The 22,524-nt window shown below is 38.6% G+C and overlaps 2 protein-coding genes across 2 annotated transcripts in view; one reads left to right on the top strand and one right to left on the bottom strand.

The window, feature by feature from the left end:
- Nucleotides 1–10,996, top strand: part of il11ra (interleukin 11 receptor subunit alpha) — a 51,504-nt gene extending 40,508 nt beyond the window's left edge. Inside the window, exons 5-12 of the mRNA XM_028026120.1 lie at nt 616–730; nt 830–999; nt 1,279–1,442; nt 1,566–1,710; nt 2,174–2,260; nt 5,052–5,154; nt 5,260–5,373; nt 6,059–10,996. Coding sequence (XP_027881921.1) covers nt 616–730; nt 830–999; nt 1,279–1,442; nt 1,566–1,710; nt 2,174–2,260; nt 5,052–5,154; nt 5,260–5,338 — 863 coding nt within the window. The 3' untranslated portion in view covers nt 5,339–5,373; nt 6,059–10,996. The remainder of the gene's footprint in view (nt 1–615; nt 731–829; nt 1,000–1,278; nt 1,443–1,565; nt 1,711–2,173; nt 2,261–5,051; nt 5,155–5,259; nt 5,374–6,058) is intronic.
- A 4,411-nt stretch (nt 10,997–15,407) lies between these two features.
- tmem267 (transmembrane protein 267) lies at nt 15,408–21,660 on the bottom strand. Its single transcript, XM_028026334.1, has 3 exons — nt 21,566–21,660; nt 19,384–19,849; nt 15,408–19,299 (listed from the first exon to the last, which is right to left on the bottom strand). Exons 2-3 carry the CDS (start codon nt 19,789–19,791, stop codon nt 18,964–18,966), a joined length of 744 nt encoding a protein of 247 aa, XP_027882135.1. The 5' UTR covers nt 19,792–19,849; nt 21,566–21,660; the 3' UTR covers nt 15,408–18,963.
- Nucleotides 21,661–22,524: the final 864 nt, after the last annotated feature.

The raw sequence follows: 22,524 nt of genomic DNA, 5'->3' as shown, positions 1-22,524 counted from the left end.
AAAACATGGTGGTGGTGTGACCAAACTGTAGGCATGTTTTTATTCAGAAGGGACAAGAAAAGATAATCAAAGTGGACGGGGAAGTGGCTGGAGATGCATACATGACAAAGTTAAGGTTAATTTTCTGGCATTTTCTGACCTGCTAGAACAGTATAGTTTAAAGCACATTCATAATTCATGTTAGAATGGCTCAGTTAGTGCATACCAATAGATAATTAATAAATGCGTTTGAACATTTTTAAATTAAATAAACAAAATGAGCAATGGGCAAAAATGTCCATGTCTGGGTGTGCAAAGCTAAAAGAGGTACAGTATAAACTGAAAAACTTGAAAGTGTAATTCCACTTCCAGTGAAAGGTTGTTGTAGTATTATGAATGTTTTTCTGTTTATAGTAAGATTACTTATAAAATCAGTGATAAATGGAACAGAGCTATTAGTCTTCAGAAGAAACTGGCCTTATCAGCCATCACAAAGCCATCCACATCCTGCCACTGTCTCAAACAGGAAGGGGCTTCCAACTGAGCTTCCTTCTAAGGAACTGGGAGTTTTGCCTTCTGCTGGTCAAAGCCCTCCTGATTGTTTTGGTTCATAATGGGGACACTCTTGTTTGTCAGATCCCCCTGGGCTGCTAAGCATTTCCTGTCGTGTACCCAATCACACACTTGTTCGCTGCTCCTGGAGGGACTCTGTGAAAACCTTCCTGCCATCCAAGTACAACACCTCCTTCAGGTACAACACAGTTACTGCATCGGAACGGTCATATTCAGAACGTTGTCTTTTTTTTAATAATAATAATAATAATTAAACACTTTTGATCTTGTTTTCAAGAGGGAAGGAAGAGAAGGAGCCAACCAAATTGTGCATCGTGGACTCCACCAACAGGCACTGTGTTGTACAAGATCCCGCATTCTGGCAGACTATCCACACATTTGGAGTCACAGAGACAAACGCTCTTGGATCCCAGACATCTTACCGCAAAATCAGACTAAATGAGCTTTGTAAGGCCACATAAGAAATCAGTGATTTTTGTAAATTTTTTGATTTTAAAGGGGAGCTATAACAGTGTCTCATAAACAAAAACAGAGTTGTCTTGATTTAATGCTAGGAAACACTGCCTGGTTCTAAATTACACTTTCTTTGTCCATTAAAGCTGAAACACTATTACATTTTTTAAAGAAAAGATTTTTCTTTCTTCTGTAAAAATGAAAAAAAAAACCCAAAAAACTATTTGTTCAGTTATTCACTTTCTAACTTTCTACTTGTTTATGCTTTTACAGTGAAACCAGACCCTCCACGGTCTGTGTTCATACAGGAAGTGGAAGGTTATCCATCAAAGTTATGGGTTTCATGGAAGAATCCATCGTCTTGGCCAGAGGACCGTTTCTTTCCCCTGAAATTTCATATTCGATACAGACCACAGGGATCCATGCATTGGTCAGAGGTAAGTCAATCAAACCCTCGCCCACATTATTGGCTCTTAATGCTGAACGGGTTCACCACCCCTGCTCTGTACAGTGTTCTGATTGTCCCATGAGTAGCATCTTTTTTGTCTCTCCAAAAACAGATGATGACAGAAAAGTATTCAATTGAAATACCCGATGCCACACCACACCACTCCAACCAGGTTCAGGTTCGAACCCGCGACGACGTCAACCCGGAGAGCCAGTGGAGTGAATGGAGCCCCCTGAGTTTCCATACGCCCTGGCAAGGTGGAACACTAAACCCACAAGGAAGATTTTTTGTTTTTCTTTTACATTAATGGATATTTCATGGATATTTTTGGTGTCAAATTAAAATATATGGGTTGACTGAAATGATTGAATTAGACATAAATAGGTCAAAATAATGAGTGAGACCTCCTATACATCTACAGTACGTTGATATTGTAATTTTTTGAGAAACTATGAGAAAAATGTTCATTAGATCAAATCTACTAGAGAGTTGGACTCAAGACGACATTGTTTGGATAGAAAACTGGGACGCAATAAAACTGGATGAATGGTGAAGGGCTAGAAATGAGCCGGTTCTAATTACTTGTGTCTAATGCACAGCCAGAAACACGTACAGATTTCATTAAGTATAATTAACTTTGACGGTAGTTTCTTTTGTGGTTTGAGTCACGAGATTTGGTACATTGACGGCAAAGTTTGCATCTGTTTGTTTGCACTGCAGCCGACACCACCACTCACCCTTCAGATGACCCAGACGATATCGATCTCTTCAGCACACCATCTGAAACTTTCACCTCCAAAATCGACGGTAAGACTCGCTTGTCTCTTTAAAATATCAGACCCCTGGCACTCTTGTTCCTCAGCAACAAACCAGGTGTAATAAAATGCCAGTTGTCGTCACGTTTATACAATTCCCTCATTACCGGTCCTACTTATCCTTAAAAGTATTTTAAATATAGAGCTAGCACACTGCCTTTACTCTTCCTGTGTTTTCCACATGCTTTTTTAATTAGGTGAATCACATTTCCTGCTATTTAAACTCTTTCTAAAATTATGTAGGCAGTGCAAGGAATTCCTACAAAAAAGCCTCTAGGATAATGGTGTCTTGGAAAAGTATTTACATAATTGTAAAGAGGACGGAAAATTGTACATAATTTTGTTAACTATTTTTAAAAATAGAAGTCTGAAAACTTTGCTGATTATTTGTATTTAGTGCCAATATGTATCTAGTTCTGTCTATGAATAAATGCAGCTATTCTGTAAAGGCCTTGGAGATTTGCTAAGGAATGTTAGTGAGCAAATAGCATCATGATTTGGCCCAGGATCACGTTGCATGCCTCTGGACTAACTTTTTGCACTGGCTGGTGTGCCTAGCTTTTTCTCACCAGCACAAAATTGAATTGCACCCAAATGTTCAACTGCATCACATTAAACATTGCAGTTTTACAAGTTTGCTTTTTCTGAATCACTGTTCAATACGGCAATATTTACTGATGAAAGATTAACAATTTAGCAAACATAAAGTGACTGAAAAAGGGTTCGAAGTGGTGCAGTGAGCTAAAATCTAAGCAAGGACTTCTCAAGATAAAATGAATGAAGCGGTGAGATGCAAGAACTTTTAAAATGTAAGTTCAAATGTTTTAAAGGCTGAAAGTCTTATGAATATTTACAATAAGTGCAGTGGGAAGGATTGGGAGGGTGATTGATCACACAGATACATGCGCTCAGAATAGTCTTGTGCTCTTAGGTTGGGGGAAAAATCTAACACTATTATTATCATCAGTGGGTTGATGATAATCAACCCACCCTTTGATGTTTTGGTTTTGCAATGCAGAGAGACCAGTGGGTTGATGATAATCAACCCACTGGTCTCTCTGCATTGCAAAACCAACAAACCTGTTTTTATTAAAACTCAGCTACACCCACTGGCTTTTCTTATCCTTTTGTTGTCCCAAATAATCAACCCACTGGTCTCTCTGCATTGCAAAACCAAAACATCAAGATTTTAAACACCTACAACCTCCACAGCTCCGACAGACAAATCCTGAGATGTTATGATGATGATTTTTAGATGACTCAGGCCTTACCTTTCCTACAACCTCTCTGTTTATCTGACTAGCCTAGCCTGCTCACCTCTGGTCCACTGCAATACACAACATTGACACGGTCTACCACAGCCAATCAGAGGGTGGGGGCTCACCCCATGTTATCTCTGATTGGTTTAGACAATGATGTGGGACTAATGCATGTCTGCTGTTGAACTACAGGGAGACTTTCAGTGTCAGGTACTTCTTTTTTTGAACGTCTGATAGTGTGAGATGTTCACAGATTGAATATAAATGTGTGCTTTTCAGATTATTTTGTGGAACATTTTCTAAACTAAATCCACTTTTCTTTCCACTTCACATTGGGCAATAACATTTTTCAATCTCCCTGCATAATCACCAGACAATATGCTACAGTATTTAATTGTAGAAATGTTCCAGGGTGGAAGGGCTCAAGGGTTGTGAATTACTTCAAAAGTTACTTTTGTACTTTGTAGCTTTGTTTTAGTTTTCTTATAATGTGTGTGTGTGTGTATCTCTCCAAGCTTTTTGATGTCACTACGTTTTCTTTTTGGTTGAACTGTTAATTATGTGTGACTGTATTTCATGAACTGTGTTTATCTAGGTAGAGGATGTGCACAACTTGTGCCATTTCTCCTCATTCTTGTTTTGGATCTTGCGCTCTTAACTATTTATTGGCCTGATATCAAATAAAACTGCAGGATAATCTGCTTCATAGCTCTCCTGTTTGTTTTGGCAGCATATAAATGTCTAATCAGTCATTAATGCAGCTGAAAGCTCAGAGGGCATTATTTACAGTCATTACAGTCTAGATAAGATCAAACATGTACCTTTTGTTTGGTCCTATCCTCCATTACATATAATTGTAGTACATTGCTCCTACAGCTTGCCTTGTTCTTCCATGTGATTTTTGGATTCTGGATGAAAATTTAAGTAGATAGTAGCACCCATATATCTGGGTAAAACAGAGTTGAAAGCAACCTGCAGTTGCAATTATCCCTTCTAAACTGTACACATGCAGGAAACCTGCAAGTGTACACAAACACCCACATGTAAGGGACCAGGGAGTATGAAAGTGAGTGGAACTAAAAGATGAGCTGAAAACTGCTTTTCTGCAGGGGTTTTTTTCAGTCTGCATATAAAATGTTGATGATGTATTTCAAACTGATTATTTTCAGTTCATTTGCGTCCATAAAAGAGTTTTGTTCCCCCATAAAAGTGTAATCAATGAATGTTTTTTGTTAAATCTGGAACAGCAATCCTCAGATTGACTTTTAACCCAGGAGTAATTACATCCAGCAACGCATCGTCAGTGTTTTGGCAGTCTGTTTAGTTCGTAAACAACAATCTCTGTGAAATCTCTTCTGTTTTTATTAAAACTCAGCTACACCCACTGGCTTTTCTTATCCTTTTGTTGTCCCAATTTTCCTTCTGCTACTTTCTGCTGCTTTGCATCTTCCACCCTGGTATACCCCAATACCCTGTGTTGCTTACATCTCCTGTTTCCTCCCCCCCGCTTTCTTCCCACATTAGGTGTCGTACAAGGGGATGATGGTAATTTGGGTCTGGTGATCCTCTTGGTTTTGTTCTCCATCTTCATACTTACCACCGTCCTTTCCCTTATTTTTGTCATATGGTAAGACACAAAGACACACACACATCGCAGAACAGATCACAGCTATATGTTTGACTGAGACCTTACGTATTAGTATTTTAAAAAAATTATTATTCTTATTTCTAGGATGAGACAGAAACGGCGGGAACATGCAACCAAACAAGAACTCGCCTCTATGGTCAAGATGAAATCTATGCCAATCTAATGAGACACTTACCTGGCCGCATTTAATGTGTCAAGGTAAGCTTTCTTTTCTTTTTTTCTTTAAGGAAATATTTAAACTTTTTACACCTGGGTACGCAGACAAAGACCAGACCTAAATCCAGTCAAATTCGATTTTTATAGTAGCATGGTGTGACAAAAAAGTGAAGAAGTTCAAGGCGTGTGAAAATCTTTGTGAACCGTTTTATATTGGAAAGACAGTGGAGGTCACAACCATTTGTTTTTATTTAGTTTGTTTACCAGATTCATCTCCAAGTTTTGAAAAAAAAAAAGCCTACATGTTTGAATCCAATTAAAATCCTATTTTGGATGCTTTTTACTGTGATTTAAATAGCTCCACTGATGATCATCAAAAGCATGCTTAGCCAATGAAAAGACTTTTGTGGGTTTTTTCTGCTTTACTACGATGCAATATGGTTCAAAGAGTTGCTATAAACATCTTTGAGACAACCCTTCAGATAGCCTGCCAACTTTTGATTATAAGGCTGGCACACAAACACACACACACCCGCACCCCAACACACACAAGCACACGCAAACGCAGATTATAACTACGTACTCCTGCATATCTTCCATTTATCTCTGCTTTTTAAATACATGCTTTCAAACAAATTATGCTATGATTTATATGTTTTCTGCAGCTGCATTTTTCTCCCTTCTTCACCCTGTTTTCTTTTTTTTATATGTGTGTTTTTCTTCTCAGGTTTGTTTGAAGTGTCCACAACCTGTCAGCTTCAGCAGTGAGTAAACGTCTACTCCACACCACTGTGACATGCTGACCATCCACATTTCAGCTGAAATTATGAACAGAGCATTACTCCATCCAACTTCCAGGACAACTGGGGACAAGAGTGGAACGGAGACGTTTTCGGTATTTACCACATGACTGCAGGGGAACGTTTTGGAAGCCTCGCTGGACTTATTCGGCGGCATCCAATTAACTGCACTACCCATAATGCATTAGAGAGTCATCAGGAGAAACCTGAGACCAAACTCTGCGTACTTAAGCCGCGATAACTCCTCGGAGGAACGAAAAATAACACAGCACCACAACAATTCTACTTTCACAACCAATGCTGCTTCAGGTGGACTGACTCTTTGTGCCTTTTGAACTTTTTTTTTTTTTTTTTTTTTTACCAACAAAATAGGACAAGAAATTCAGCCAAACACAAAGAGATAAGATTTTATTGTGGAACCGCTTGGCTCTTTCTCCCCAACCAGAACATTTCCATTTCATTCATTTATTTTATGAGTCTCTCTGTGTGAATAAACACAATCATTCTTACGTTGACTGACTCAATGCTGTGAAGGAAGCAGAAGCTCTGCCAGTCTGTGTGAGTGTGTCTGATGCCAAAGCAGCAACAATGGGCATTACAGCCTCTGCTGGAGGGGGGTGGGTGGGAGGTGAAGGGGAGATTAGAAAACAATCTTTAACCTGCTTTGGACCTGAGGGACATTATGGGTTTTGAAGAATGAGGGCCAAGGAGGAAATGTTGGGTAATAAGGACTTTATCTGGTTTATAATGGACGATTTTATGTTGCATGATACCATGATATGTTGCATGAATGGTTTTACATTGCATGACCCCATTATGTTGTCTGTCACTTAAAGTACATGTATTTTCTTGTTCATTTATGTCTTTTATCCATGGACAATTTGTATTTATGTGACTGAAAGACTGAGAAGGAAAAGAGGAGAGACTGGCCTTTCACAAATCACCAGCATTAAGACGTCACTTACTTAGTCATATATAAAAGATCTCAGAAAGTTTTCAATACACAATTAAATTCCATCACAAGTTGAACCCATTGAAATTGAATTGAAAAAAATCAATGGAAAACTACATTAAAACGTACAGAAATATTCGCTTTTTGCAGACAATTTGCAAATAAAGCAAGAAACGTATAGTGTAATAAATATCAAGTCTTTTTAGGGCCCTTTTAAACTGTACTAAAACCAGAACATGATGTTAAAATGGTCTTTGCAGTGTGAGAGTTTCTCAACTGTTTGGTTCATTGTCATGGTGGCAGCCTGTTTCAGTGTTGCATGAAAGAGTCCTGCATTGGTTACCTTGTTCATGATATGTGGGGATTATGCACCACAGTTTGGTCATCGGAATTTGAGACACTGGCCTACAACCTAATTCTACTCAAACTCAAGAATTCAAGTAATTTATTACTTTGCAGACCAGCTGCTATTCACACGAGGCTCTCCAGGCTGCAACCAATAGGATCTTACCGAGCAGCTTAAACAAACACTCCATGCTAATAAATACACTCCCTCCTTGAACATAGATATAGTTTTGTACTGGCCGTCAAACAAGGTTCCACAGATGTGGAGAAGTGCACACAACTCCAAATTGTGCATATACAACTTGTGCAAAAAGTTTTATTATTCTTCCTGCAGTTCAGAATTAAAAAAATAAAATAAATAAATACCCATCAGGCTACCAGAAGCCGCTTCATAGTTGCATAAAAGTAATTGCAAGCATGAACACTCAGTACCAATTACTTTAATTTCTCTCATTTCATACAAATTGATCTGTTGAGATCTCAAGGCATGCGTGCTTTCAGAGCATTAGCCAAAGGGGCGTGGTTTACAACACCAGGCATTTTTCTCATTATGAATCTGATGAATCTTAAGAGGAAATTCCTGCTAACCTTTGTGTCACGTTTCTTATTCAGACTGCAATTGTAATACAGGCAAAGTTGCTGCTCACTATCCTCAGTGTTATGAACTATGTCATATTCTGCTGACCAGCGTATTTTTCAGATTGTGCAAAGACTGAAAGAAGATTATATGATGGATCAGGAGGTGGATCGATTTACCACCTTTGAGAAAGCATATTGACCACCAAAGAAAAGTTTGATTCGAAAGAGGCTGGCGATGAGTAGGGGGAAGGAGGAAGACTAAGCAGAAGCCACTAAGGTTAATACAAAATTGTGGTGCCACTTTCTCTGCAGGCTGAAACTGAAGGTTGAGGTGCAGAAGCCTCACATATAGAGTGGTGAAAGAGACAGAGATTAAACAAATTGTCAGAAGAGTAATAAAATAACTGGCCTCACAATGAAATGTAAAATCTGGGTAGCATTTGGCAGGACCCAGTCTGAATGATCATGAGGGTTTTAGAGACCATGAGATGGTTTTAACCCAGTCTAAAGGGGCCTTACAAAATCCTGGGAGTTGGTATTAAAGACTTTATTAAAGAAAAAGATCATCTAAAGAAAAAGGTTACAGTTATCACCGTCATGTAGAAAGAGAAGAAAGTTTAAAGTCCTATGTGAAGTTACATTTTTTGGTTCTGTATGTTAAGGTAGTTGATTACAAAATGAAATTATTAGACATATAATGTCCAAGAGAAGAAGAGAAGATCAAAGCATTTCATTTTCCAGTAAAACTGAGATGAAAGCATCTTCCTTAGAAGTCTACTAAAGAGCTATGTCAAAGTCTGACACATATAGTCATAGTTTCTGCTGTTTAACCCCTTCTTTCAACACCAGAGGATGCAGAAAGTTTGCATATAGCAGATCATATTAGTAGGATCCAAATATTTGCATTGCAACTTATTTCTATTTTCAACATGGGGCTCCTTTTTCTTCAGGGAGGTGGCTTGTGGACAGTTGCGACGGATGTTAGCATGTGGTTTTGAACACCGTAAATGAATGGGTTTTGGTATGCTGAAGACATTGAGCACTTTTTGAGGAACACAGTAAAGGCTGGGATCGGGTGAGAAGATTCACTTCAACTGCATTAATGAAACCTATGGTTGTTTTTTGAGGATTGCACAGCTTTGTCACATTGATAAACTCTGATATTGTGTTAATTAACTGTCAACTTGTCAGTGAAAGTTTATATACTGTAACTGTATGTGCACAAGATAAACTGACAAGGGTCGCTTTCACTCTACACACCAACTCACAAAAATGTTAACGTTCTGAAATACCTCTTCTACAGCTTTTTCCTTTACTTCCTCCTTCAGTGCTTTTCTTTCTTTTATCCTTTGATTTTATTTTGCAAATGTAAAGGTTTTTTTTGTTTAATTCTAGTTTTAGAAACACAAGGGTGCATCTAAGTCAAATTGTTCCAGTTTGACGACTATATGTTTTCTAAAGCTAATTTCATATATATTTTTTGCATGGATTCCAGCAAAGCTTACCTGTATATTATCACTGTATATCACAGATAATGGATGTTAAAGTGTATGTGGTGTTTATAAACCTGTTCATAGGGGTAGGTTTGCAGACATGGTTTGCTCAGTCACAAATTAACAAATATTTTAGAGAATTAGTGAAAAGATTTTGATTGTGACGTTTGAACTCTCAAAAGGGAATCCTGTTGGTACAGTGCCTTGCAAGAGTATTTTCATATAATCATTCGAACACATGGATACGCTTTCAATTTACCTTCAATTAAATGTCGCCCTAACTCAAATCATCCAAGTATCTTCAAAGAGTCTTCAGTAGCAGCTATTATTGCAATGAATCTGAAAAGACCTCTGACTGAAGACTGTCTCTGTATGACAGTCATGACATGTGGATTAATATTTGGGCAGCAGAGGCAATATTCCACAGTACCATGTGAAATATCTGTTGTTGACAAGAGCTGCTAATCCACCTCATTCACTTTTACTGCTCCAGGATTGTCCAGTATATAGTTCCATCCATCTTGCTTCTGTATGCTTCGTTGTCCTTGCGGATAAAATAAACAAGCATCCCCACGTCATGCTTCTGCCATCACCATGTCTCTCCATGGGGCGTTTTGCATGCAGGCCAGGAAGCTTAATTTTGATCTCATCTGACCAGATAAACCTTTTGACATAAAATGTATTAATGTTTCATTGGTGAATACTTCTGCAAGGCACTCTAAATCAATACACATAACACATAGTTTAGGTTTAGACTGACTGAGTATAATTCATGTCTGCAGAACCTGTCCTGCTATATGTATTTGTCTTTGACCCCAGTTACATGAAGCTGTGTTGCTGTACACTTACTGTATGGATAGTGAATCAGTTTTATTCTGACAAGCTTAATTTTAGGACTCATTTTATTTCTGTCCTGTCAAGTGAACCATAGATTTTCTCTCTGACCTCTTCCCTTAAATTTTGTGTCAATATTCGGATTTATTTTTTTATTTTTTTACATATTATGGATCAAACTGGAGTTGGAAGGTGGCACAACTTGCTCAATGAAAAGCAGACAGACTATACCCCTAATTTTGACATCTTGCTGAAATTAATGAATTTGTGTTTGAGGTTCTGAAAAAAAGTCATATTTGCAGATTGGTGCTTAGTTCAGTATCATTGTCATTCATTTCCCTTGGTTTGAGGTTGACAGCTACCTGCTTTGTTTCTACATCGTGAGCATCTATGGATGTATTTCTGTTTCACTTTGGTGGTGTTTTCTCTGGTTCTGTGGACAGAATTCTTTCATTATCCCTCTGCAGTGTGATACTGCATGGAGCCTGTTGGTTTTTAATCTTACAAGCTCAATACACTCAGGCATCCTCGCTCAGATGTAAATAGTTTTTCTTTTTTTTTTTTTTCTTGCAATATGTGTACAACACATATCATCATAAGCTGTTTTTCTTCCTGTACTGGTATGTTTCTGTGAAATAAATACTATTTTACCACATTTTCAATAGAAGGAAATCCTTGTGTGTTGTGTTTACGTGTCCTATAGTTCAAACAGGCAGGGCTTGGTCTCCCCAGGGCCTAAGTAACATTTAGTTACATAAACATGCTTTCTGTGGTTCTCTTGGCCATGATCAATGAGAGGTTACTCTGGGTAAAAGAAGAAGGAAAAAAAAAAGTTGTCTTTTGTAAATTCTCTGCTCTGGCATGAAGTATCACTTTTGCCGTAAAAATGTGGCAAGTTAAGTACTATCTGCCATTTCCTGTAGTGTAGTGGTAGATATGGCTGTTCTTCCTCTTCCTTCCTGCTCTATTCAGGATATTCCCAATTAGCACTAACAGCTCAGCACAATGACTTGGACACAGACCCACTGCAAGTACTTGAGCCAGAGTGCACACTACAAAATGTGCTTTTATCTTCAAAAGTGAGTACTTGAATATTGGGAAGACATTTTATTTGCTTTTAATTATAAAATTATATTTGAATATTAATTCAAATATGAATCAATCAGTCAGTCTAAGGAATTGGGCATAGCTTTAGATTTTTTCATTTTTTTCTTATAAATGTCAATCTAATAGTTTAAGGGTACCATTGTTTAGGTGAAAACATCTGTTTCTAGTCCTGATACATTAATACTGAGGCACTAAGCAACCCTTTAATTACCAAAATGGAGAGTCTAAAGGGACTTCAACAGAATGCACATTTGCTTTTGTAGAAGAATAATCTTATTTTCACTATATATATTTCTTACTTATTTCAGAAAACAGATTTGCACAAAATGGCATTGATCAAAAAAAATAAAGTTACAATATTTAGAATTTGACTCAACAGAAACATCACTGCTTCACATTAATTTGTATTGGAAACTTTTTAAAAATAAATTGTTCTCTAAGGCAGTGGTCCCCAAACCCCGGGCCGGGGACCGGTACCGGTCCATGGACCAATTGGTACTGGGCCGTGCAAGAAATAATTAAATATTTCCATTTTATGTATTTAAGTCTGGAGGATCTTTTGTTTTGAAAATCCTTTAACAGGATTCTCTCGGTTACGTCTTGCGCGCCAACATTGAGGCCACAAGCAGCAAAATGAGTAAGAAACAGATCAGATGTCTTTGGAAAGTTTCTTTGCGTAGGGAAAAGGCCCACAGAAGAGACAGGAGAATGAATTTATCCCCGTAGGTGATTCCCATATTCCAAACCCACTCTGCATGATATGGTGACCGGCTCGCTAATGAGACAATGAAGCCTTCAAACTGATTCGCAAAGTAGAGACCAAGCGCCCTGTGCATAAGCAACACTTCAGGTGTCATTGTCTCTCAGCATTCCCAGTTGGGACCGTCTGGTTGCAGAGAAACGAGCTCAGGGCTCCCATTAGTCGTTATCGTGAGTTAAAATTTTCACGAAAGTAAAATGTTCGATTTTTGTGGCGCATCTGTATCTTATTTTGAAGGGATATGTAAACGTTACCATAGCGACCAGAGTCAGAGAGCGTTAGGGTAGTGGTCGAGGTTTTAGTCAAGAAATGCATTACATATATTTTTGTAAGTAACTTTTTAGGTATTTTTTTTAGAGTAAGAATTTAATCCATGTTAATATTTACCCTTATACCTTGCCATAGTGAATTACTCTGCTGTTTTAGAATGTGAAATGTATTTTTGAGATATAGGAATACACATCTTTTTTACATTGCCAAGTTTTCTCCACATTATGTGAGAGCAAACACAGTTGCTCTCCCAGAACAGTAATAAAATCACTCCAAATGTAAAATAACTAGTCTTAACCTGCCAATAATTACATAGGTGCCTTAAAGTGTCTAGTTAAGATACCCTCAGGCCACAAAAAGATGGGCCTTAAACTCACCAGGGAACTAAAAAAAATACAAAGATAATATTTAGGCAGGATATATTTTATTGAGATAAAAGAACACCACTAGAATTAGGTACTCTGCATATTTACTTAATACTAAAGACCCCTACCTTACAAAAGCACTTAAACCTTTCTAAGGTTTGAGTGCCTTAATTAATATTCTATATTTCACATTAAAAAAGCGCAAATATTCAACACATCAAAATCAGTCAAAGATAAAAAGAACATTTCTTATAAATAATGTATTTAATGGCATGGCAAATACATTCATACCACAAACACAACCTTTTCACATACACCGGTGCAGAGGTGTGTGGCAAAAACACTTGCAGTGACTCACATCTTTCCTAACATTCGATGTTTAGCAACTGTTGTTCTCCGCAGATGTTCAGAGTATCTCCACAAACATGAAGGATGTCTATTATTCAAATATTACTGAAGCCACCAACAAAACGAGACAGATACAAAGCAAATTATCTCATGGAATAAAAAGATTATTGTTTTATATTAATATAAAAAAACAAGCTGAGCACATTTAATCCAACTTTCCCTCAATAGTTTTAGTATTATTATTATTTTTTTAAATTTAACACTTGAAAAGAAACTTTTAGCAATAATATATAAACTCCGGGAGCCCTCTAGTGGAAAAGGGACATTAATACATCTACTTCTTCAATCCAAAAAAGGGAAAAGGCTCAGCTTGCTTAAAAAGTTTCCCGGTTACAATAGACACAGCTGGAGAGAAATACATTGTTCCCATGATACCTTACAATTGCACAACCCACCCCTACAGCCCATCACTATGCTGCATGTTATGGACAATTTTAGTGTTAACAATACTGCTTAGTTCACTTCACATCTATTTAACTAGACTACCTGTAAATGCTTTATTTTTATGCTCAATCTTCAGAAAAAAAACAAAAACATTTGCCCAATAATTGACGGTTTGGGACAACCCGTACCCTAATTGCAACCCGTACCCGTACCCTAATTGCAGCCCTACTTTCACCGCTCCTCCAAACTCTTCTTCTACCCCAAAATTTTAAACCTCCTGCCAAAAGTCCTTCCAACACCACATCCAACCCTAATTTTAGGCTTCCAATGCTCCTTCCAACCTGCTTTCAAACCCTAACTTGAACCCTCCTTCCAACCCTATTTCTATTTCTCATAACAACTTACTCCAAGTTTCCCTAATTCCAACCCTCCTTCCAACTCTAATTCAGATCCTTCTTTCAACCTAATTCTAACCCTAGCTTTAGAGTTCAAATGCCCCTTCCAACCCACTCTCAAACCCTAAATCAAACCTCCTTCCAACCCTAATTTCTATCCTGCTTTCAGCCGTTATTCCAACCCTCCATCCATCCATCCATTTTCTGTTCACCCTTTGTCCCTAATGGGGTCGGGAGGGTTGCTGGTGCCTATCTCCAGCTACGTTCCGGGTGGGAGGCGGGGTACACCCTGGACAGGTCGCCAGTCTGTCGCAGGGCAACACAGAGACATACAGGACAAACAACCATGCACACACACACACACTCACCTCTAGGGAGAATTTAGATAGACCAATTAACCTAACAGTCATGTTTTTGGACTGTGGGAGGAAGCCGGAGTACCCGGAGAGAACCCACGCATGCACAGGGAGAACATGCAAACTCCATGCAGAATCGAACCCAGGACCTTCTTGCTGCAAGGCAACAGTGCTACCAACTGCGCCACTGTGCAGCCCTCCAACCCTCCCTTCAAACCCTAATTCATCCAAATTTCAACCCTTATAGCAAACCCATTTCTAGCCCTAATCCCAATCTTCCTTCCAACCCTGATGTCTAATAGGGGAGGGGAGACTAAAGGGACTTCAACAGAATACCATTTGCTAATGTTATGAAAGAATAGTTTATCTACTTTTTCTGCATCTTACTCATATAATCCTCACTTACTTCAAAAATCCGATTTACAAGAAAAGACATCAATCTGTTCATCCATCCATTTACTTACACCCTTGTCCCTGGTTGGGTTGGAGGGGTGCTGGTGCCCAACTTCAGCAAGACATTTCAGGCGAGAGGCGGAGGACACCCTGGACAGATCGCTAGTCCATTGCAGACAAAAAGATATTAATCCTGAAAATATTTTGAATATTTAGAATAATTTAAATTCAATACTTAAACAGCTCTTCTAACTAAAACATTGCTGCTGCTTCCCAATTATAATACTGCTTAGTTCACTTTACATCTATTTTAGTCATTTTTACAGTTATCCTTTTGAGAATAAGAATTTAATCTGTATTAATATTTCTCTTATAACTTGTCATGGCGAATTACTCAGCCCTGTTTTAGAATATGAAATGTATTTCTGAGATCTAGGAATACACATCAAATTTTACTCTGCCATTTTCTTCCTGCACTTTATGCGAGAGCAAACATAGTTGCTCTCTTCGAACTGTAATAAAATTACTCAAACATGACAATAATTACATGGATGCCTTAAAGTGACCATTCAAAATACACTCAGGCCTCAGGAAAATTGGCCTTACAGTTAGCAGGGAACTAAAAAAATACAAAGTAACATTTATATAGGATATCTTTTATTGAGATAAAAGAACAACACTAGAATTAACTAAGTACTCTGCATTTGTTCTTCATACTAACGACCCCTTCTTTACAAAAGCACTCAAACAAAAATTAAGTATATTTCACATTTTAAATACTTAAAGTGCAAATATTCAACACATCAAAATCAGTCAAAGATAAAACAGAAAATAAGCAGCAGTAAAATATTTTTACTGGAAAAAAATGCATTTTAAATAGCATGGCAAATAAACTCATACCACAAACACAAACTTTTCACATACACCGGTGCAGAGGTGTGTGACAAAAACACTTGCAGTGCTCACATCTTTCTTTAGCTTTAAGGTAAAGTTCCAGTGTTAAGCAACTGTTATTCTCTACTAATGTTCAGAGTACCTCAACAAACATGAAGGATGTCTGTCAATCAAATATTAATGATGCCACCAACAAAACGAGACAGATACAAATCAGATACTCTCATGCAATAAAAAGATGATGTTTTAAATAAATATATAAAATAAGCTGTGAAAATTTAATCTAACTTTCCCTCAATCGTTTTTGTATTATTTTAGAAACTTAATGCTTGAAAAGAAACTTTTAGCAGTACAGTAATACGTAAACTCCAGGAGCCCTCTAGTGGACAAGAGGCATTAATACATCCGCTTTCTCAATCCTAAAAAAGGCAAAAAAAACCTCACCTTGCTTAAAATGTTTACATTTACAATACACACAGCAGGAGAGAAATACATCATACCCATGATACCTTACAATCAAACAATACACCCCTCAAGCCCATCACTATGTTATGCAAAATTCTAGTGTTAATAATACTGCTTAGGAATGTGTGTTTTCACTGTACACCTATTTCACTAGACTACCTGTAAATGTTTTTTTTTCCTTTTCATTTTTTAACTGTTTTTTTTGATAGTAATGTGAATGTTTCTTCATACCAACAAAACATGTGGCAATGTTATGAACACCCTACTCAAAAAGTAAAATAAAAATCCAGCATATTTCAGATTTGTGATTGGCAAAATAACCAAATGCTTAAACGATGGAAGCAAACAATCAGAAGAGTGAAACAGTCCGTGTCTGAAGAAGATGACACTGAAAGCCAAAAAGACAAAAGGCTCAGACAGTAGCAAGTTACTGCTGGTTAAATAAAATGGCTTCTCCAAGCATCACAATGAAGAGTCAGCTGAAGGTGAAGGGACAACTATACTGTAACAGTTACATAATATTATAGGCAATTTTGTGTCGTGGTGATTAAAATGGATGTCACTGGTTGAAGTCAGACAGAAAATCTTCAAAATCTATACATGTGCTTTGAAAGCTAAACTATCTCCATCGGAAAAATTATGACATATTGTATGTGAGTTTCATAACAGCCTGTGGTCGAGCTTTGGTTGGCTTTTCCTTGAGTTGTTGAGACTGAATTGTAAAATTCTTCACTGATTGGTCCAGATCAGGCATGGGTCGGTTACCAGTTTCAACATAAACTAAGGTTTTCACAAAGTCCCGCCTATACAACCACAAAAATTACTGATCATACAATCCATATGGCTAAACGCCCTGATCAGATGAAAGGGAATGTGCTGCAGTGACCAGTGACTCATGTAGAGGGCAGCAAAGAGTGACAAAGCACAGGTCCTAGTCACCAGACTGAAAAAAATATTATTTTCCAACTTCCCTTGAAAATTAAAACTTATTTTATACATTTTTCTCTGCCATACTGTGAGAATCTCAAAGCCCAGGTGTTGTGGAAATGTATTCTGGAAATTTCTAACACGTGTCGGAGCTGGTATATAACAGTCACTGGAAAGAGTCACTTCAGACAAAATTACTTTGCAGATAAAGATTTAAATACAAGTATCCACAAAGAGACATTTCATAATAATCCAAGATTGGCACCCATTTTGGAATGTTCCTTTACTCAAAATACAATACAGTTCTGGTCAGAGATGTACTTCAACTCATAAGCATAAATATTCAAAATTTAGTTTTGTATTTGAACTGTTTATTTCATAAGGTGAAATTACCATCCAACAGAACTGTAGCAACTTAAAAATTTTGCATTTCCTTGAATCCACAGGACTAAAGCTTTACTTACAAGCTCAAATGTATACATACTCTCCCCAAAATATTTGTCACGTCTATTAATATCAAAATCTAGAACGTTTTTGCAGGAATTTGTACCTTTATAAACTGGTTGCCTTTCAACAGGATTATGGTCTGCGCCATTCCAGAAGCCAAATGTTGGTCTTCCAAAAGTAGTTTTGATGTATGTTTGAGATACCATAGTCAAAGTTTCAACCATCTGACCCAAATTGTCATCTTGAGATAAAATATTAGAATGTTTAGGAACAATGCTCAATGTTTTACCAACTGAAAAGTGGTGGACCAGTGTCACTGTCCACAATGAAGCAAGGTTTACATCATCATAGAGAATGGAGACCAAGACGGCATCCTTCAAATTCCTGGCCTGGTAAAGACCAGCCCTTTGTTCTACATCTTGTTTCATAAAGATGGTCTGGACCCTCGGTTACTGAGAAATGATTGCTTTCTGCAGGTATGGACTCCGTTGAGATTTTAAATTGGACCCAATCGCTAACGTTTGGCCATGACATATGTAATGTGACTATTCGACGCAATGAAGCGTACAGGAAACGGCCTGCGCTGAAATCATCCATCCTCCACTGCAAAGAGAGAAGTGCCGAGTTGAGGAAGCGTTGGCAACATGGACTGAATGGCTTTGCTCACTGCCTCCGCTGCCAATGTAGTTATGTCTAAAACTACAGACATATTATAATTTCTAAATTGGCTTCATCATTCACAGCTTTTCCTTCTGTTTGCTGATTGGCACAGTTGAAGTCTACCAGAGAAATCCAAGTGAATGGGAGAAAACCCAGGCAGATCACTGAAGTGACATTAGAATCAAGCAGAATTGCACAGGAAGGCAATTTCTAAGTTAAACTCCAGCCATAAAACTTGGACAAATGTGGGGTGTTTATGAGGACGATAATCTCCAGCAGAAATTCAAACTGGTTTTGGCCCTGATCTAAACAATATTAAAACATTTTAGCCATACGTAAAAGGTGGGTCCGTGACATCAAGCAAAAGTATTTCAATTACAGCTCTTGAAAAGAAGAGAAGTCAAAATCCAGCCAGAACCTGGTTGATACCACAAAGAGGTGAACATATGTAGAGATTGTATTTGTATTTATGATCCTGTGTGGATTAAAGAAAATAATAATAATCTAGAACAAATTTAAACTTCTGCATCCAGTTCTGTTCTTTTTTATTATTATTATTAAAGGAGCAGACTGAATCATCAGGCTAACCCAATGCTTGTGTGTCTCTGTACAGGTCTGACTGGAACTATAGATATAGTTGTTTGCTTTTGCAAAACTGTTCTCAAATAAATAAAAAACAAAACAAACAAAAAAAAACATCTTAATCTTTCAAGTGTTGGAAATTTTTCTTCAGTCACTTCAAGTATTTGAATGTTTCAAACTGTTGACAATGTTTTCCTCCAGGGATAACTGACGCATCTACACGTCAATCGCAACGCCATGTTTGGTCGAGATCACGTCCCTGGTTCCCGTCAGGTACATGAGCACAGAGCACAGGTGCGGAAGTGTCGCCGTGGTGCTGACGTACAGCCAGTAGGGGACGGGTGCCGTGTTGCCGAACGGGCACACCCACAGGCCATGGCGCACGGCGTCCCGCACGTGGTGAGACGTCATGGAAATGAAGAGCATCCATGGCAAGGAGCACCAAGCGTCTTTGAGGCGGCCAAGCCACATCAGGAAGCGGAGGGTGAGGCAGATTACGGGGATAAGAGAGGAGCAGTGGAGAGGAGGCCGCTGGGGCAGCGACACGGCAGCCTGGAGGAGGAAATTAGATACTTTTAGATTATTGATATGATCTCACTTGGCCTAAACAAACGTGAGGAGTAGCACAGCTCTGACCTTGAGAGACAGAGATCCAGCCATGTAGAAATGGTCCAAGTCTATAATGGATGCCAGAAGGCCCGCCAGCAGCACTTCATATAAATCACTCTTTTTCCTCAGTCCAATCACAACAGCCCATGACCACAGCCCCACCAATCCGTGTGTGGCGTTGTCCAAGGCAGCACGCAGCCACAGGTGCTGCTGTATGGCAGACAGCTGGAGCGCGTGATCCGCCACCACACAGAACACCCCGAGTCCGGCTGAAGCCAACAGAGAGGCGGAGCTGAAAGTCTGCAGGAGCGCCTGGGCCTTCTCCGCCTCCACGGCCAAGCTCAGAGGCACCCGAGCGCCGTCCGCCCTGAGGCCCACCCCCAGCAGGGGAGACGAGGAGGGGGACGAGTTGAGCTTGGAGTAAAAGCCTTGCATGTCAAAAGGTGGCTAAGGGGAGCCTATCGTCAGAGAAGATCAGCAAGATTAAGGCAGACTGCAGAAGAGGGAGAGAGAAAGGAAGGATTTAATCTGTGGAATGAAACAGAAACTACAGAAGAACACCGTAGCAGGGTGTCTGCAGGTTTCACCAACTCAAATTTGAGACAATTGTGAATGTAATTTAAGACCTATCTTCACAGAAATGTACACTCCTAATTAGTGTGAGTGTTATCTTTTGGTTTTGGTATTAACATCAGCTACGGTTTATGAAAAATTCAGCTTTTTGTGATCATCTTGTGCACCACTGAAATGAATGAAACATCCCATAATTTCTGAAAAATTCTGCTACAAACTTTGCGCTCCTTCACAGCCAACTACTTCCAAGTACTTTCACCTAGAAACACCATTCGAACTTCATGTATGAAAACTACTTTTTCATATCTTTTACAGATTTAATACAATCACTCTTTCAAAAAAAAAAAGCACTCACCCACCAACTCAGAGTTCTTAATCACACCCTAAATCTAACCCTCCTTTCAAGCCTAATTTCAACTCTCATTCCAGCACCAAACAGGTGATTCTCAAAAACAGAACACGATTAACTGAAAGATGAGGTGTCTTTCATGGCTTGCTTTTAGTTCTTTTTTAAAATTATTTTACTGGATCTCTTCTACATTCCTTTAAGACAGTAGTGCCCAAAGTCAGTCTTCAAGGGTCGGCATCCCGCATGTTTTAGTTCTCTCCCTGGTTTAACGTACCTGGATCAAATGATGGCTCATTAGAAGGTCTAAGAAGAAAACTGACTTGCTGAAAAGGTTGTTACTACTAGCAGGGAGAGAACTAAAACATGCAGAATGCCAGCCTTTGAAGACTGACTTTGGGCACCACTGCTTTAAGTAATGTAGTACAGGCAGCTGCCGTTAGATTTAAGATGTCAACCAATTTTCTCATTTTTAAAAGAACACACTTTGCAAAAGTGCTGACACCCAATGACATATGTTTCTTATTTGGTCATGTAATAAATATAAACATATTTTATTGGGATCTGACGTGATATGCCAGTGTTTCCCCAACCCTTGTCCTCAAGGCACGCTGCCTGTTTCCCTTTTTTAAACACACCTGATTCAGATGGTTGTCAACCAGCCATAAATTAAAATTGAACACCTTTTGTCAGTTATCACATTCATTCCCCATAAAATACAATGACGTTCGTGGTTACGTATTATACAACTCAATCCATAGGTATGACTTTGCAAGGCACTGTAAGCAAACCATTAATGCTCAAACAATAGCTTAAGTCATGTCAGAGTAAACCCTGAGGGAATGTAAGAAAATGTCTCCGAGTCTGATGTAACTGGCTGAAATGTGGGACAGCCTCATTCATTCCCACAGTTAAGCACAGCCTGAGTGTAAGATCCAGTGTGTAAAAAATAATTAGCTGTTATTTATATCTCAGCCTCACCGTCGATCCTGCAACCACACCTCAATTTTAGAGAGAGCTGGACACAAATACTTGTCCTTAAAGCGCATTTCATCGAGCTACAGGGACATTAGTGACGCTGACTGAGAGCTAGCGGTGATGAACAAGATGTTGCTTTGTGTAGGCGGCGGACAGCAGCTGTCAGCGTTGGATGCAGTCAACAGTCTCCTTCACGAATGACGCGACAGGACGCGCTTCGGTTTCGCACCGCTTCACAATATTTAACATTTGCTTATTTTATCACTTGGAAGTGATTAAGAGCAACTAGTTGAAACATATCAAGTTACTCACCCCATAGCACAGCCTCAAATACCCTGCTGCTAGGGCTTCCGGGTCTTCTTCTGCTGTATTTTGCAAGAGTCTTCCACGCTACACGTTGCTGCCACCTACTGCGCATTGGTGGAATAATAAGCACAGCGTCTCGTACATATCGGATTTGGAAGGATTGTGAATATTGCTGTAAGAACCATTAAAATATACCAACATTTCTCAATTTACTATCAAAGCAAACTGTCATGTATAGTTTAATCCATGGGGATATTATTTTTAGTTGTTTAGGGCCAGCAAGCAGAGAAATAATAACATTTAAAATATATGCATATCAACAAAAACCATATTTAGATGGGAAAAAACACATTACCAACACCACATTCTAAACTAAAACATTCTTTGAAAATAAGAGGGACTTAACCCTCAGGGAGACAACCAGATTTCATGGAAGCATTGCACACTTAAGCACATCACATCTATGGTTTCCTTAATAAAAAGCTCATAACACAGTACTTTCTGCAGGTGATGTACAGGCCACACCTCCTACATAGAGGGTGTAATGATTTCGGGACCCTAATTTATTACATTTGCACGGTATTGTGTCATAAAACCTTACTTTTTGAATGAGTGGGATCCGGTGATAATAGTTTAGGCTTCATTCAGCCTTCAGCAAAATAATTGTTCATTAATGCATGAGAAAGTTTTACATGCAAAACAAGAAGGTAAAGTCTATTATTTTTATCAATATTGTTTTGCCTTTGATGATTGAAACAGGTTTTTATGTACAGGATGTTTTCAAGGTTTTTCCTTCTATGATGGTTTTTCTCATTCTGTCTCTTTCAGCTTCTTTTGTCTGGAATATTCACTGAGCTCTTCTTTCCTTGGGGCCATCTTCCTGATATATTCTTAGTGTATAGATGTTTCATCTTGGATAGTGGCTCTGATGCTTGCTATTCATCTGCCTCCTTCTTTGCACTTAG

This window comes from Xiphophorus couchianus, chromosome 8 (genome assembly GCF_001444195.1).
Source record: "Xiphophorus couchianus chromosome 8, X_couchianus-1.0, whole genome shotgun sequence".
NCBI classification, from domain to species: domain Eukaryota; kingdom Metazoa; phylum Chordata; class Actinopteri; order Cyprinodontiformes; family Poeciliidae; genus Xiphophorus; species Xiphophorus couchianus.
The sequence above is the reverse complement of the archived record's forward strand: the minus strand, read 5'-3'. Positions and strand labels throughout refer to the sequence as shown.